Consider the following 17,075-nt stretch of genomic DNA (forward strand, 5'->3'; position numbering starts at 1 on the left):
TACCGCAAACTGAGTTTGTACTTTTAAATGCTAGTGAAGTGTGTTGTAAGCATTAAGCAGAAAGGGTTGTTAGGGCGATATGGAGCGCCTTTGATGAAAACACGGACATTGCGCAAGAAAGGACGAACGCAGGCTAAGGCTATGTTCAGACTACCGACGCAAAAGCCATATCGTGATCTATGAACGTAAGAAAACGGCGTGTCACGCAGTTCGGTTGGCTGAGACGTGAAGTCACGTCATTCTTTTAAGTTATTGCGACAGTTACGGCAACAGTCTGAACCTGGCCTGACAGGACAGGCGCAAACTCTCAACTAACTTTTTGTGCTCTCTTAACCTGTATTCGTCCTTCCTTGCATAGGGCCGGTGCTTGTAACCAGCGCCTAGTTATATTGCAAGAATAAAGCGCAGAATGCGCAGGTCATATTCTGAGTTTTCTTGGTTGATTTACGCTCATCACGCGACTGTTTGGCGCGCATTACGCGACTGATTTACGCGCAAGGCTACTCACACATGACACGTACACCGCGTGGCATTGACCAGAAATGCGAGGTCAATACCATTTCAGTAAAATGGAGGACTAATGTTCCCCAGGTCAGTACTCGCCCAGGCCCACACCACAGAAGCAAACTTCGGGATATTTTTTCCTCATTTTAAGTACACTTTTAAGACACATACCGCATAAAACATTCCTCTTGGGGAATCATTGTAATCGCATTGCCTTAGACCAACAATTGTCGCGGCAAGTCGCTTGTAATGTTTAATAGGGAACTAAACTTCCTTTCCGTTTTTAGATGAAGCCACGAGAATATTGCGCAACAACAATTGCCTTGTATGTCTGTCTTAGCACAAGAAGTGCGACTAAATACCTTGTAAGCTCCACGCTAGCAAAATAAATAACAGCCAACTTTGAGCTGTGTGCTCAAAATATATATTCCTGCTGTTTAAAAATTAATCAAGAAAATTGTACTAACAGTTCGTTATCGCCAATTACAAAATCTCGTTGGGGTGTCTATCCTATCCATAATCGTTAGATACAGCCGACAGGCGACTTCCAGTCTTTAAACCACCGCTGTGGACCAGCGGGTAAAGTCCGTTCTACATAGTGCGATTTTCCCTGCGAATTCGGAGATGCGGCGCCGCTCGTGCGGCAAAGCGACCTTTTTTCGTTGCTGCGGCAAAGTGACAAATGTTTGGAACGGTCGAGCATCACCGAAGAACGTCGCTCGTGCGGCGTAGAGGGGCCGGGCCTGCGGCCAATAGGAACACAGCTAGGTGAACGTCACGGCATCACCCTTTGCACGCCTAGCAACCACATGGCGTTGCTTGCATACGCGCGGCATATGGACAGGCGCACCAAAACAAACGCAGGTAGGTTCACAACACGATGTCGCGCGCAATTTTCAACGAAGGCTTAATCGGTGTCCGCGCAAGCCGCGAACATCACAGCGGTTCGGAAGAAGTACAGAAGAACCCAAGAAGAACCGTCCGAGGTACACCTAAATGTTCTAGGCACACACAAGCATAACAAGCGAACCCAGGGTTGCTTGCTGTGTTTGTCTTCTCTGCTATGTGTGCGTATATTGCTAAATAATTGGCGATTGTTATATGAAGCCGCAAATAAACTCATATTTACTCCCAAACAGTCTGAAACAACTTCCCCAGAAAGTACAATAAAACCTATTTTTTAAAATCACAATAAGCATTTCTCGTGGCAGACTTAATTCGGTCTGCAAACAGTGTGTCTCTGAAATGCGAAAGTCGTGACGTTCGCAGACCAGGTAGACGACATTTTCAGGCATTGCGAACTTCGCAAGTGCGAATGTTCGTTCCACCCAATTTGCAGACGAAAAACGCGCTATGTAGAACGGGCTTAAGGCGTTGTGCGGCTGAGCCTGAGTACGTGGTTTCGGTCGCGTTTTGATGGGGACTAAAAGCGAAAATTCTCGTGTGTCGAGATTTCGGCCCACGTTCAAAGTTCCCCAAGTGGCCATAATTAATCCAGAGCCCTCCACTGCGGCGTGCCTTATGGCACAGATGTAGCTCTGGCACCTAGAACCTCAATTTGAATTCTATTTTCCTGCTGCAAAGTGCCGAACATGCTCGGTTATTTTCCGAGCTTTAGTAAACTGATTGGCGCCACAGAAGGGTATTGACACGTTTTCTTATCTAATAGAGCCTCTCAGCAAGTTGCATGGTTGCAAACGTACATAGTATTACACAATGCGGACTGGACGGAGGGCCAAAGACGTTTGTCTTCTTTTTGCGTCTGCCCAATTTTACTTGGTCCTCTGTCTCGTTCGCACTGTTTTCATGCAAGGCATGCATTCTTAGAAGCCTAATTATTTGGAAATTTCCGCATTCTATCTTGCTAAGAAAACTGGCATCAGCATAGTCGCTTATTTGGGATATGTCGTTGTCTTTGGCGCCTGAAAATCAAACATGTATGGCTTGAAGAGAAGACTTCAAGAAAATATTGTAGTCAAACTGAGAACCATACCAAACAAATCTGGAGAGCATTTTCTTGAAGTTCCATTTGCCGTGCTCGATAAAAATTGCCAGAGGATAGTGCCAAGGCGAAAAAAAAAAAAAAGAACTGATTTGGGATTTGATTTGCGACACGCAGACCCTGCTTTCTTATGAGCACTGGCCAGGCTGTGGGCGTTGCACGTCGATGTCGAAACCTCGAAGTCCGAGTAGTTCGTAGGGGAAGCGACGGTCGTCAGCGCCAGATGTTTCGCAGTGATGGGAGATTGGGCGGCGATAGCTAGCTCGCCACGCGTCGTTTTTCCTCGAATTTGACCCCTACATCGCAGGCAGTATGACAGGCGACGATGTGCGGCGGTACAACGGGGCTTCCTGGCGACGACTCGTGAGGGGGATAAAATGGCGAGCGTCAAGAGCGCACGCCCTTTAAACCTTGATGGTGGTTCCGAGGGCGTCGAAGTTCCTTCCACGTGCTAAACTTGTTGCCAAATTACTTTGAGTTAGGGCGGTCATATGCGGCAACGTCCCCATTCGTAAAAAAGCTTCTTTGAAGTCCTCTATAGTTACTGCGCGAATGGTCTTGTAGTGTCTCAGTAGAACCTCTCATGATGATTTAGAGTTAATTCGCTAGGATTTAACTAGTTTGTCGGTAGTATTTCGAAATGCCAAGATCGTATAGGGAACAATACAAACATCAAAGGAGCCTTCCAGGATATCTGCCGTTTTTTGTTCACCCTGTTTTGAGCAACTGAATACCAAGGAAATACTCCGAACTTTTTTGCTTGGTGGAGTTCACAGTACAGCTCGCGAATACCAGTATTTTACAGTACACATATATACACATATCTGTCTGATGTGCGTTAATACACGTGTCTGAATGGCGATGTCGCTATCCTTCATGAAGGAAGGGACCTCGCTCCTCAAGAGGGCCAGTGTGATTCTACTCGGCTGTCCCTCATTAGAAAGCGGAAACGTGACCCTTCCACCAATTCTGCTCCTCGCGTGTTAGCGAGTGGCGAGTAATGCTGACCATGATTGCAATATGGATGCTCTAACGTGCGAACATATTAGGGTACGAAGGAAATTTTGCCTCAAGCTGGGCATATATCATATTCTGGGATAGAGGTACCACTGCACCAGGACGACCTCACCATTGTCTCGTGCTAATCATAGCGGAAAGTGAAAAGGTTTAACGTTGGTGGCGTGTGCGTGAACCAATGGGCGTCTGTTTCCCTTTTGACCCAGTTGCTGGTGTCCGGCGGTGCAGCGTCGTCCTCGCCGAGTTGTGCCGAGCCGTCGTCGGGCGCCTCCTCGACGTCCAGCGGGAGCGGCGCTGGCGGCGCGCCTGAGAGCCCCATGGCGGCCGAACAGCCCGTCTGTTACGAACCGTCCCGCTTCTTGTATCCGCGGCTGGCCACGGGTCTCGCCGTCAATGGCCTCTACCCGCCCTCGTACGCCGACCAGTCGGGCTACGTGGCCGCCCTGGGCACCAGCTCTGCCGCCTTCTACCCGTCCCTGGTGAGCGCTCACGAAAGACGAACGCGCACAGGCGTTGTGTTACGATTTGCGACGCAACCGTGTACAGACGGCCTTTTGCGAGGCCGGTAAATGAGCACGTACCGCTTATGATGGTCTCCCACTTGGTTTCGCGAGATCAAAGCGACACAAAATTTGGTCGACACAGTTTCGAGCTCTTTAGCACTGCTCCCCTAATACGCAGTACATAGGGAGGAAGGAAGGAATAAATGTAAAGGAAAGGCAGGAATGTCAACCAGGCTGTGGCCTAGTTTGCTATCCTACATGCGGAAAAGAAGAACGATGGGAAAAAAGACGAAAACAGTAAAAGAAGGGGAAGGTAAGAACAGAGCGTAAAGAGGTGTGCCCAGGGTTACGGCACTATAGGCGATAGAGTTCAGCGACTTCATGAAGAGTAGTCTTTTGTGTTACAGTCTCCGGGGCAAGTTCGTTGTTTTTAGGCAGTACAGGAGCGCTTTTGTCGCCTTGTGCGTAGACGGCGGAGAAGGCCAGTGTCACATATTTCACACTCTTCACTGCTTGCCATTCTGATCAAATTTGTGAAGGCGACTCCCAGCCAGAGACGGCAAAGAACGCTTGCATCAGTCCGTAGGAGGCCTAATGGAAGAGGACGCTGAAGATGCGGGTAAAGAGCATTGATACGTGAGCTCATGAACTCTTGGGTAGTCCATTTGGCTATCGTGGTCTCCAAAGAAAGTTTGCGGAGAGTCCTAGCGGCGTCTGTCCGGCATAATGGAATGGATATGATCTCCGTTTTTTCTTTCTTTTTTTTTGCTGTACCAAGCGGGCGGCAGCGTCCGAACTTTCACTGCCGACAATTCCGTGGTGACTGGGAAGCCACTGGAAGGCAATGTCATGCCCCGCTTGGGCAGCACGGTCATACAATAATCTTATCTCGGCCAGCAGTTGTTCGTGAGGTCCACGGCACAGGGCTGACTGGAGCGATTGGAGAGCAGGCTTTGAGTCGCAGAAGATTGCCCGTCTTCGTTGTAACCAGGGTGTCAAACAGGAACTGAAACCGAGCCCAAAACAGGAGCAGAAGCGGTATTTTGCCGGACTGAACGTGCACTCGAACCCTTGCAATTGTATCAAGCCGAACCCGAACCGGAACTGACCCGAAAAAAAAAAAAAAAAAGAAATGACCGTTGCTAGTTTGTTGACTAAATGGCTCGCCCATGCGCTGCTGATAACGCGAGGTAAACGGGCTTTTCTCTCCCGATCAATAACAAGAACCTAAACGCCCTGGCCCCATCCCGAAATCTGGCAAGAGGTGCGCATGGTAATGGAAGCGCATGGTGTCACTGGCCGCGCGCGCAGAGTGCATGGCTACGCAAGGGGAATACATATCGCACCCTGTGCAGGCTTCCGGGGGTATGACACATTGGCTTTACACTTCCCAGGCATCTGTATCACTCCGATGAGTTCAGGAGCAAGCTGGCCACAAGCTTGCTGCCCTGCGCATCGGCGAGGGCTTACACCTTCAATGTGCGTAGTTGCACATTTGATTATTCGTTTAAAATCGGTCGCACACCTCGAAAGCACAAGTTTCAACAAAAAAAAAAAAACAGAAAGCCATGCGTATAGTTTTAAAATAATCCGCAGGGGACCCGACACGAGTAATTTCTGCTCTTTCCCGCTGCCATCAACCATCGAATTGAATTTATTGAATAACGAAAAATATTTAGCCATGGAATAAGCACAAAAACAAAGCGATATTTTTGCTCAATACATTTTTTTCTTTGTCTGACCTTTCGCATCACGAGACGTGCCATCATTTCAGCGCAGGCAGCAAGCCTCGTAAGGCCTGGTATAATCACAGGTTTTCCAAGGTGCGGCGAGAAAACGCCGGTGTGTTCGAGATTTCGGCGCACGTTAAGGATCCCCAGGTGGTCAAAATTAATCCAGAGCCCACCACTACGGCGTGCCTCATATTCTGCGTTGCGTCGGCGCGTTAAACCCTACAATCAATCAATCAATCAATCAATCAATCAATCAATCAAAGTGCGGCCTCTGTCCCCCCTCCCCCCCCCCCAACAACCACTTCATCATCATCATCATCATCATCATCAATCAAAGTGCGTCGAGGGACAAGTTTTGGGTTCTCAATCGAAAACAAGTAGTAGTAATAGCACTTGAAAATGCTAGCGCATAACAAACACTTTTCTCCATTCTGAATAATTTATAACCTCATTTCTAGCGACAATACGTAGTTCGTCTTTGAAGAAAAGGCAGTGCTAAAGGAGATGAAAAATGCAGAAAGGCACACAGGTCTTGCGTTGTTTCATTTGCCCATGCATGCAGCTCTCGCCCCCTTTGCCTTTTTTTTTTGCTGTTTTCATTGTTTCAGCGCTGCTTTACTTTTGGAGATGTACTAGCCCAACTTACAATTCTTCTGCTGCTGTTGTTACGGACGGGGCAGGCTGTTGTGAACAAATTAAAGACCGCCGTTAATAATTAAAGACAGCTGACCACCGCAAAACAAACTTTACGTACTGCGCATGGGGAGGGCAAACGATGAAATGGACTAGCTCAAGCTAACACTTCGCGTAGGGCTGCGTTCGCTTTACTAAAAGTCTGCGATGTGTGCGAAAACCGAAGAGGCCATCGTCACATCGATACGAGCGGGGATACATGCGTCGGCATATACATGGATCCGGACGTAAAGCATCAGGCGGAGGTGCACCGCTCCGCCAGCGCATCTCTTAGTGTAAATTTAAATACCCTTTGCACGTATTTATGGCAGTAGTTTGTTGATTTACGCTCTAAAGAATACACAAGGCATCTTATCTTACTTTTCGTTTTCTGTTCAAATACTTCAAGCGTTTCTTACTCGTTATATTTCGCGTTGCTGTATCACCGCCTGTTAGGGAAATGTGACTTATTAATCACATTCTCTTAGCAGAAGTCAGCTGGTTTTGAATTTTCTGGCTGATCTCTGCACGTCCGCGTGCGAGCTTATTCCACGCATGTCATCAAATACTGAATTTACAGTGTAATGCCCCTTGAGCGGCTGTAAAAAGAGGCTCACTGATCAAGCACACCACCATATTAGGCGAAGCTTACTCCTTCAGGTAGAAACCCATGAGACGCCTCGTAGAGTCCTGCTGACCTTTAAGCTCAGCTAAGGTCAGGCCAGCGCCTCGGGTGGCTGGGCGGGGTGAAATCATCTATTCGCTCGCTCGTTCCATCGAACGGGGGAGGGGAAGACGTGGATAGGGGATTGGGAAAAGAGTAAAAGCGCCTGCCATCAAAAATGCGGGCATTCACTGCATGCTCTTGGCGCGAAAACGGCAAAATACGGCGTCACTCCGCACTCTGACCTGTTCACTTCGTGTTCGTGCCGGCGGCGCTCAGCAGCGTGTGTGTGTGTGTCACCTGTGGTGCAATTGTAGATGCGGTAGTTACTGCTACAAAAACGGTCCCCTGGTAGCCGCTTCGCCAGAACCGAGCTATTGATCGACAAATTTGGTTTAACCGCATATAACCACGTCAAGGTAATGGCAGCGGTTCCATGTACGTATCGTGCCTGAGTCGCAAAGCTCTTTCTTAGGGGTGATCGGCGTCAACGCTCGAGAGATATAGCATTTGCTCACACCTTTCGCCTAAATTTTGTGTCACCTCTATTTCATGTGCTAAAAAAATTGAGCCATTCAACTGGATGAGGGTGGGACCATGAAGGGGCTATGTTGGCTCCGAGTGTTTAGCCTGTGGCATACGAGAACTGGTTCAACGAGAACTGGTTTTCGAGAACTGGTTCAAATTGCTGGAACGAGAATTTTCAGACTCCGACGCGAGTACCGTCGCCCTGCCATGCGTAGCCATTAGCTGGAATACGCAATAAAAGAACAACTAGATGGGAAATTACGATCACGCGAGGTACGGGTTAAGACTAAAAGAAAGCGCAGTAAGGCGGGTACAGAGAAAGAATAACAAATTGGCGGGAGGAGAGCTGACTACCAACTAGTTAATTCAGAAAAAAAGAAACTTCATCTGATGCCAGTTCAACAGAGGCGTGCTTGCGCTCACGCCATCCAGGCTCACAAAAGCAACCACACGTTATGTTTTTGTTCACGGCATCCTGAACTCCGTCGCCCGTATATACAAACTGACGTTGCAGTGCTACAACCTGTGTCCATTTTTAAAATGTAAAACGCATGTACGTTCCAAAGTTTTGCTGTTGTGGCCCAAAACTTTAACCAGGAAAACGCAAATAAACATCCACAAACCGCAGTGTGCTCACCACGTCTACGTGCTATTTTCTCTCTACCCCCATCATACTGCGCTCTCTTTTCGCTTAAAGCATAAAAGAACTTTACTGTAAACCATACTTCGAATTACGGGCTCGCTTCGTGGAACGACCCTGTAATTTTCATTTTTAATGCGAGAGCTTTAAAAGCCCCATCACGCGAAAATGCGGCGTCCGGCGTCGGCGTGACCTAAGGGTGCATGATACGAAAAATGGCCTAGAGCACAAACAATAAAAAGCAAAAAAAAACGAAAATTTAAGTTACTCTGGCATTCCAACCCGGATCCTTCAGAATACCTCTCCAACACGCATCACCTTGCACCCTCACTGAGCCTTGGCTTCAGCTATGCAGTTTACAAAAGGTTGATTTACGGACCATCTTGTGGCCTTCGACTTACAAACGCTGGTGAGAGGCATGTATTGAGACCTATAGGGGTAATCACAGCAGGCTATATAATTACAGCAGTAGCAAAGCACGTTTACGCAATTGCGAATATTTAAGGTTTACAAGGGCAAAACACAAGAAACCCAAAGAGAAAACGGAAACTACGCGAAGCAAAACAACCATGATGATCGAAAGAGGAGAGAGAGAGAATAAACTTTCTTTATTGAGAAAAAAAAATAAAATGGAGTCTTCGGGGTGGCTTCCCTAGTCCAGGACGCCTTGAGCTCGGGACACAATGGTACAACTGGGGGCCTACATGAGTATTGCGAGCAGGGCGATTGGTCAATCCAACACATCGAAGAAAACGCGTTATCGGAAAAGGATGATGACGATGGCAATACAAATACAATTGCACCACTAGGCACGTTTCTGCATGTTTGAGCTGCCTCTACTGTGATGGGCTCGAGCGTCTGCCTCAGCGACCAATCCCCCACGTGGGTATGTGCCACTAGAAGAGGAACAACAACAACAACAACAACAACAGCGGCAGCTGTGAAACGTGGAGCCCACGAAAGTGCGCCTGAAAACAAGATGCGAGGGAACACTAAAGTGTCGTAGTGCGAAACAGAGGCAGGTGTGGTTGCTGCGGATAAAACCACCAGCAGCCGACATCGCGGCAACCGTTACAACGCGAAGATCACACCCCATACATATACACCCCTCGTTGCGAAGACATGGCGCAACAGGAGGAGAACATAATCACGATCAAAAGCCCAACCATTTACACATAGAGGATAGCACAGGTTGAAATACAATGCAATGCTTTCGCAATCGAACACGTAAGCGGCCTGATGTGTCTTCCTGATTTTTTTACGCTGCATTTGATTCTAAAAATTTGCAGCTGGCATCAAAGGTGTCGCATTTATAATGTTCCGAGAAAAAGACCGAATAAGCTTTATTTTGTCCAGAACGCAGATAGAGGAAAGGAGAGGAAGGGGAGCCTTCGTCAGCCGTTCCCCCGTAGTTGAGGGCTACGAACCTTTGAGTCCTGGCCGCATCTCCGGCTGTTCGCACTACCCGAGTCAGCGTCTCCGGTTCCGTGTGTGGTTCTTTTTTTGGGGTCATTCCCCAATATTTGATGTAGACAGGCCGAAGGAGAGCTTGGACGAATAGTGGTTTGTAGGTTCCATGGTAATGACGAAAGGAGTTTTTTTTTTTTTTTGAACACGAAAGTGTTTTATTCCGGGATCCACCAAGATCTAACTGACGTAATATCCGTTGCGGAAATGACATCGCCAGAAAAACGCGGCTGCGCAGCCAGGATTCGAGCCTGGTGCTCTGTCGCCGCAACGGGAGGGGCCAGGCGCTTTACCGACTCCGCTACGAGCTGAAGCGCAGACAGCTGTATGAACGCGCCATATATCTTTCCTATAACCGCCTCTATTTCGATGGTTCTGCCGCCTAAGAGAGGTGAAACGAAGTAGTGCATCACGATGCTAATGAGCGCCGACAGTTGGCGCAAGCTGAGTTCGTCGCAACGCAACCATCTGCCGTAACACTCCACGGAGCAGGGACGCAGTGCAGTGGTCGCACATTTCCGAAAGCGACGCTCCAGCAAGTGGTCGCTCGCCAAGCACACCCACAAGACAGCCCCGCCAATCATGCTATTTTGCTGCAGCGGACCGTGTGTTCACTAAATGCTTCGCGGTAGTAGTCAGTCACCTCCCTGTAAGTGGTTCGCTGTAAGTTTCGTTCGCATGGTTTGCGAGCGCGCGTGGTTTCATTCGAGTTTACGCAGTGCTCCGGCGCTTGCAATCCAGTGTCTAATGTTGATGCGTCTGACGGTGTCATGCCGACGAAATATATATATATATATATATATATATAGATAGATAGAGAGAGAGAGAGAGAAAAACTTTTATTGACACCATTGGCCTAAGGGGCCGCCACCACGGCTTGTGCTCGGGTGACCAGTGGGCGCTGGGAGTCTTCGTCCGAGCGGCCCAGGGCTTCCGTCCAGTGGTCAGTGGAAGTTTTGGTGGGGTGGGGTTCAGAGGGGCAGGCCCACATGTGGTGTTGCACTGTAGATTTAGCGCCACAATGTGGGCAGAGAGGAGAGGGGTAGGCGGATGGGTAAATGTGATGAAGGAGGGCTCGGTTGGGGAGCGATTCCGTTTGGAGGAGTCGCCACAGCCGTTCCTCCGAGGGGGTCAAGGATGGGTGAGCCGGGGGCAACGTGTTGCGGGAGAGGCGGTAGTAGTCAGTCACCTCCCTGTAAGTGGTGAGGGAGTCCCTGGAGGAGTAAACTCCTTGACGGCAAGTGGTCTCGTCAGGCGCACGGGTGACGAGTGCTCGTGCCGCCTTATGAGCCCACTCCCCGCCGTCTAGTCCCGTGTGTGCCGGTAACCAGAGGAGCTCCGTAGCATGCTGGGGGGCTGAATTTTGAAGCATAATTTTGCGGGCTAGCGTGGAGATAGTGCCGCTAGCAAAATTTTTGATGGCCGTTTTTGATTTCGATAATATAGATCAGGGGGAGGCCGGTGTGCGAGAGCCAGGGCTATCGCCACCTCTTCCGCAACATGTGGGGTTGTGGTGGGAATAGTGAGAGACGTGAGAGGAGTACCGTAGTAGTCGGAGAGAAGACGACAGCTACAGTGAAGGCCGGCTTGTGCCTGTGTGCTGCAGTATCTACGTAGAAGGGGTTTGGCGAGGGGGGGTGGGGGAGTGGAAACGAGGGCACGCGCTCGAGCAGCTCGTCGGGCAGTATGATGAGTAGGGTTCATATTAAGGGGGAGTAGACGGATTGTTATGCAATCTCTGTAATCGGGTGGAATGCGAGCCGTGGAGGTTGATGTAAGAGGAGTATGTGCTTCAATAAGAGGAGTACGGTGTGCTTCAATTAATTCGTCCAGGGTGTTGTAGGTTCCGGTGGCCCATAGTTTGGCAGTGGATGCGTGATGAGGCAATCCGAGAGCAGCTCTGTAGGCCTTACGGATGAGTCCATCTACTTTGGTGACCTCCGTGGTAGAAAGGGACAGATATGGGAGGGAGTATGTAATGCGGCTCAGTAAAAATGCCTGGATAAATCGGCAGCGGTCCTTTTCCGTCGGGCCGTGGCCCCTATCAGTTACGCGCCTCAGGAGGCCTATGATTTGCGTTACATGTGGGGAAAGGGTGTATAGGACCGATGTGTTTCGGCGATTGGATTGGATGACTAGGCCGAGTATTTTTATCCGATTCACAGTTGGTATTCACAGGGGCATTATCCAGATATATATGCACGATGGGTGCTGTTTTAGGGGTAGTGGCGTGTGGGGATAGCCTGAATAGTTCGGATTTTGATGGCAAGCATGTTAAACCAGCTTCCTGAACTGCCTGTTGTACCGCTGAGACTCCTGCTTGAAGTGTTGCTTCTATATCTGCGTCGCTGCCCCCAGTTACCCAAAGGGTGATGTCATCAGCGTACATACTATAGCATAGCCGAGGGATATTGTCCAGGATGGGGGGAAGATGGGAGGCAGCGAGATTAAAGAGGAGGGGGGAGAGGACTGAACCTTGTGGGGTGCCGATGGACGGGAGTTTCTAGGTGGGGGATTGGAGGTCACTGAATTTGTAGCGTGCCGTGTGATTTGAGAGGAATGCCTTTACATAATTTTATGTACGAGCACCAGGAGCTATGCTGGCAAGGTCTCGAACTATGGCTTGATGAGTTACCTGATCACATGCTTTTTGTAAGTCTAGAGCTAAGATGGCCGAATAGTCGTGTTTGGGGGGTTGCTGGAGGAGATCCGTGTACAAGCGCAGGTGTACGTCATTAGCCGCAAGGCCTGTACGGAATCCATACATGTGTGGGGAAAGTAATTGTTTGTCCTCAATGTAATTATTGAGCCAGACAAGCACTATTCGCTCCATCAGTTTTCCTAAGCAGGAAGTTAGCGATATAGGCCAAAGGTTAATGTAGGAGAGGGGTTTCTTGGGTTTAGGGATGAGAGTGACCTCTGCGTGAGTAAAATCGGGGGCGAGGGTTCCTGCTTCCCAGTAAGCGTAAACAGATCGGTGAGATATTTTATTGAAGGATCATCTACATTACGGAGCATTTTATTGGTAATGCGGTCACCACCGGGAGCTGAGTGCAGTCGGAGGTCATGTAGGACTGCCCTTACTTCCGCATCAATGATTGGTAGATCAAGGGGTTCGTAAGGGGGGCCGGTGTATTGAGGCAGTGGCTCAGATGAGCCTGCTGGGACGTACTGCTGGGTTAGTGCATGGGGCCAGGTGGGATTGGAGTCGGTTAACTGACGGGCTAGTTTGGTTATACGAATAGATTGGATAGTTCAAGAGGAAGTGGGATCCATCAGATGTCTTAGGAGAGCCCACGTGCGCTTCATGCTGAGGCCGTTTCGAATGTTGTCGCATACAGTGTCCCAGGCTGCGTGGACTAGTGTTTGGGAGTGGGTTTCTATAGACTTTACGAGGTGGGCAATGCGGGTTTTGAGTCGCCTGTTATTACGTTGCTTACGCCAACGACGTTTAAGGCTGCCAAGAGCTTCCCACATGTGGTGTAGTCTGGCGTCTACATGGGGAGATGGTATGGCTGGGTCGAGGGGATGTTGGTGCGTGTGAACATCGTGGAGAAGTTGTCGTGTCCACTGTGCTAGAGGTGTAAGTGTTGGGTCACTGGAGTTCGAAGCACGAAATTCCCGGAGGGCAGCCCAATCGGTTATATAAGTTTGGAGTTTGCGCGGGGGTTTAGGGGGTTGGTTAGAAGCTTGTAACTGTATGATGCGGTGATCACTGCCTAGTGTGTGGTCTAGAAGCTGCCAGGTGGTTGGCCCTGTGTGATAGGTGATCGTGAGGTCAGGTGTAGTGTCTCTTTGGACGCTATTTTCTTCTCGCGTTGGCTAATCAGGAGGTGTCTCTAGAGTTAAATGCTGAGTTTGGAGGAGCGCCCAAAGGCGCTTTCCTTTCTTAGTATCGCGTGGATAGCCCCAGGCCGTGTGGGGAGCGTTGAAGTCCCCAGTAATAATGAGGAGGTGCTGCGCAGCATGGGCTTTGGCGGCTACAAATAGGGGTTTGAAGTTATGATGATGTTCGGAGGGTTTACTATAGATGTTTAGTATGTAAATTGGTGGTTCAGTGCTTTTGGCGGGGAAGATAGTTCAGAAGTCGTGAGGGATAGGGCTGTCAACAAGGCTGTCCCGTCGTGCTGAGTTGTTCCGCTGTACGAGAATGGCTGTGTCGTTGTTGATAAGTGGTATACCCACGACACTTTACTGGACCGGCGGGGTCTTGTATGGTGATGATGTGTGGTTGTTCATTTTGGGACTCGAGGAGGCATTCCAGGGGGCGCTCTTTCTGCCGAAACCACGACAGTTCCACTGCCAAACCAAAATCCCTTTACGGCGAGCCATTATCAGTTATGTCAAAAGTAGGAGCAGTGTGAGGAGGAAGGGCATTCGTCTGTGCAGCTGTTGCACGGAAGTGCATGAACACCTCTTGTTTTATGGATTCCGTGTGAGATTGCATTGTAGCTTGGCTCTGCACGAGGCTTTGGATGTGGATCTTGCTCTATAAGAAGCTGCTCGAGACGCGTGAGCCTCTCTTCCCAGGGGGTCGTATTTGCAGCATGCTCAGGGGGGGATTGGGCCTTTCGCTTTGGATAGGGTTCTGCATTTGGCTGGGGAGTGCGAAGTTGGGCCAGGGTTTGTCGTAGGGAGGCATTTTCAGCTCTCATTGCCGTGAGCTCGACGCGCATGGCCTGCATTTCTTGCAGTACACCAGGGGGAATTTGGGAGGCGGGTGCTGATAGGATGGGGGGTTGTTGAGTGACCACTGGATTGGAGACCCTTGGGCCGCTGACCTGTGAGAGGTTGGTTGGCTGGCGGGAGGGTCCTTGCTGATGCATCCTAGGTCCGTTTGAGGTAGGGAGGTGGGAGCGTGGCTCTACGATGGGTGGTTCTGTCTCCTCCTGAGGGTTGGTTTGGGTGTGGGGTTGATTCGGTGGAGAGCACTTTCGATGGGTGTTCACGGGGATCCTGGCATGTTGAGGGTGACTCGAGGAGGGTCGATCTTCCTGGTGTTGGTTCTTCGGGGTTTGCCGTTGCAACATCTGTGCATACGTTGGTTTGGTTTGGGTCTTGGACGAAGACAGCCCGGACAGCCCGGAACGTCGAGGACAGCCCGGAGAGCCCGTGGCGTGTGCTCCATCGCAGACAATGCATTTGGGAGCCCATGCGTGTGTTTCAGTGGCGTCAGGAGGCCCGCACGTTGGGCACCGGTTGGGGGGGTTTCGCTGCGGGCAGACATCCTGCCTGCGTCCCGTGCTCCAGCACAGGGGACAAGTTTCCACTTCCCGGCGCACTGGCTTGCATCAGTGGGTCGTCATTCTATAACTGACCCAGTACGGCACTCTGGGCCCATCGAACAAGATCTGAACAAGACAGGTGGTGCCCATGCGGCGTGCATCTAGCACCTTGAGGTGGGGGTTGTAATGGATGAATTGTTCGGTGATCTCGTCGGACGTCTCTTGGGTGTATTTGATGGGGCCGGAATGTGTGTGGCCAAGGGGTAGGTGCAGTCAGCCAGCTGAAGACTTGGGAGGGCTGCGTATCGTGTTCCTCTCTCCTCAGACGGGGTGCTGACGACCATGAAGTTGACTTTTTTGTGAAGTCGCAGCTGGTCCGTGTCATTCATGTCCAAGCCAGCTTGTTGTTGAATGGCGGTGGTGATGGTTAGGGCGGAGGTCTCGGAGATATTAAGACCTCCACGAGGTGGAAAACTACTTTAATATCCGTGGCCGGGAGTGGAGTTAGGGGCGGTAGTTTGTGGGCGTGTCTTGTTTTCCCACGGGTGTTGCTTTGATGTACCGGGCTAGAAGAAGGCGAGGTGCCGGTCGCCGGCGTCGTCTTCGTATAAATGTCCATTTGCTGGCGTTGTACGATTCCGGGGGTATTTCGGTGCCTTCAACTTCAACGGTCATCGCCGTGGATGTCATGGTCGGAAGGGCAAGGCCGCTGTGAACGCGCGGCAACAGGCTTGTGAACGCAGCACCGGTCGCTGCGGCGGCGTCGGTGTGGGCGAGCTGGAGCGATGCAGCGAGCTTGCGAAGGAAGCCAACCCGTCACCCATAAATAGCGATGTGCAAGTTCATATTGATGCAGAATAAACACTCAACTGATCCTGCGAAAGCACATCTCACTTTCGTGTTTTACCGATTCCTATAAAAGAGGGGTTAATCACACTTTTTTAAATAATTGCTTTGAGATTCATTAAGAAACACAAAGGAAGCGTCAATTCAGTTTTGCCGGGCTGTAGAAGGCGATAAGTCATTCGATGCGCGTGGTGTGCACTATAAAATGAGAAATATTAACTAAATAGGTAATCATATCTGCACACTGCGAGTTCTCAGGCAAGAGGGGACAATCTGTTTCATGAGAAGCAACGAGGTCCATGAGCACTTGCAGTTGCACTGGCCATGGCACTGTCAAGCAATTATGGGCCAAGATGCTACATATTCAGTCCCTAGTATAATGACTGCTGCTGCATTTTCCCGCTTCTTTAGACAACTAAACTCTATGTACACGTCTTTTTTACATTTTCGCAGGCAACAAAACACACCGCAACAAGTCATAATCCGAACAGGTGTCAGGCGGAACGGAGGCCTGTTCCCACGCACGCGCTTATCGGTGATGGCTGTCAAAACATCCGCCGGTACATCACCGCCTGCCACGTAGCCTTGTGGCGAGCCGGTTCATTGAGGGCGGGGGAGCGGATCCAGATTCCCAATAAACTGAAATTGGGAAGTGGGGGAAGGGGGGGTGGGGGGGAGAACGGGACGGGGCGATCACGCCCTTCCTCTATATACTATATGTACCGCTGCAAAATGCAGACACATTTTAACGCCGACTTACTGAGTAAAATCGGTCTGATTTTAGTGTCACAGGGATCCGCCTTGGCGAACATCGCGCAGGAACAAGCATCCTCGTAGGGCACGCGTTTGGCGTGGGCCTCGGATCAGCAGGGAGTACACGTCCATGCTGTCCTCATAGGCCATCACGAGGCTGCCGACGCCTGAAACGAGTGCTCCTTGGCGGGCATCTTCCAAGGAGGCTTCTCTTCTCGAGAGTATTCACTTCCAAGCTTCCCCTTGTACTGCCTCATGAACGACATATGTGCCGGTGTTTTTGCTCACACCGCTGTGTTCGCGCGTGGTCGGTGCCCCTGTGCGCGAAAGCCCAAGGGGCCACCGGGTCATCGATGCGAGAGGGGATATACATGGGACGGCATAGATCCGAATGTAACGCATCCGGCGGATGCGCATCGCTCCGCCGGCGCGTTTCCTTGCGTCTATTTAAATACACTATGCGCGGACTCAGGGCACTTTGGTCATTTACGCGCTAAGAACACACAAGGCGAGAAACGGCA

At 50.2% G+C, this 17,075-nt stretch overlaps 1 protein-coding gene across 2 annotated transcripts in view; it reads left to right on the forward strand.

The window, feature by feature from the left end:
* LOC144155684 (homeobox protein caupolican-like) overlaps positions 1–17,075 on the forward strand; it is a 181,379-nt gene that overhangs the window by 95,318 nt on the left and 68,986 nt on the right. For both annotated transcript variants that reach the window (XM_077687280.1, XM_077687281.1), the window contains exon 2: positions 3,730–4,002. In XM_077687280.1, coding sequence (XP_077543406.1) covers positions 3,730–4,002 — 273 coding nt within the window. The remainder of the gene's footprint in view (positions 1–3,729; positions 4,003–17,075) is intronic.

Source organism: Haemaphysalis longicornis, unplaced genomic scaffold (genome assembly GCF_048455015.1).
Source record: "Haemaphysalis longicornis isolate Haplotype H1 unplaced genomic scaffold, Haemaphysalis longicornis Haplotype H1 scaffold_1, whole genome shotgun sequence".
Lineage (NCBI taxonomy): Eukaryota > Metazoa > Arthropoda > Arachnida > Ixodida > Ixodidae > Haemaphysalis > Haemaphysalis longicornis.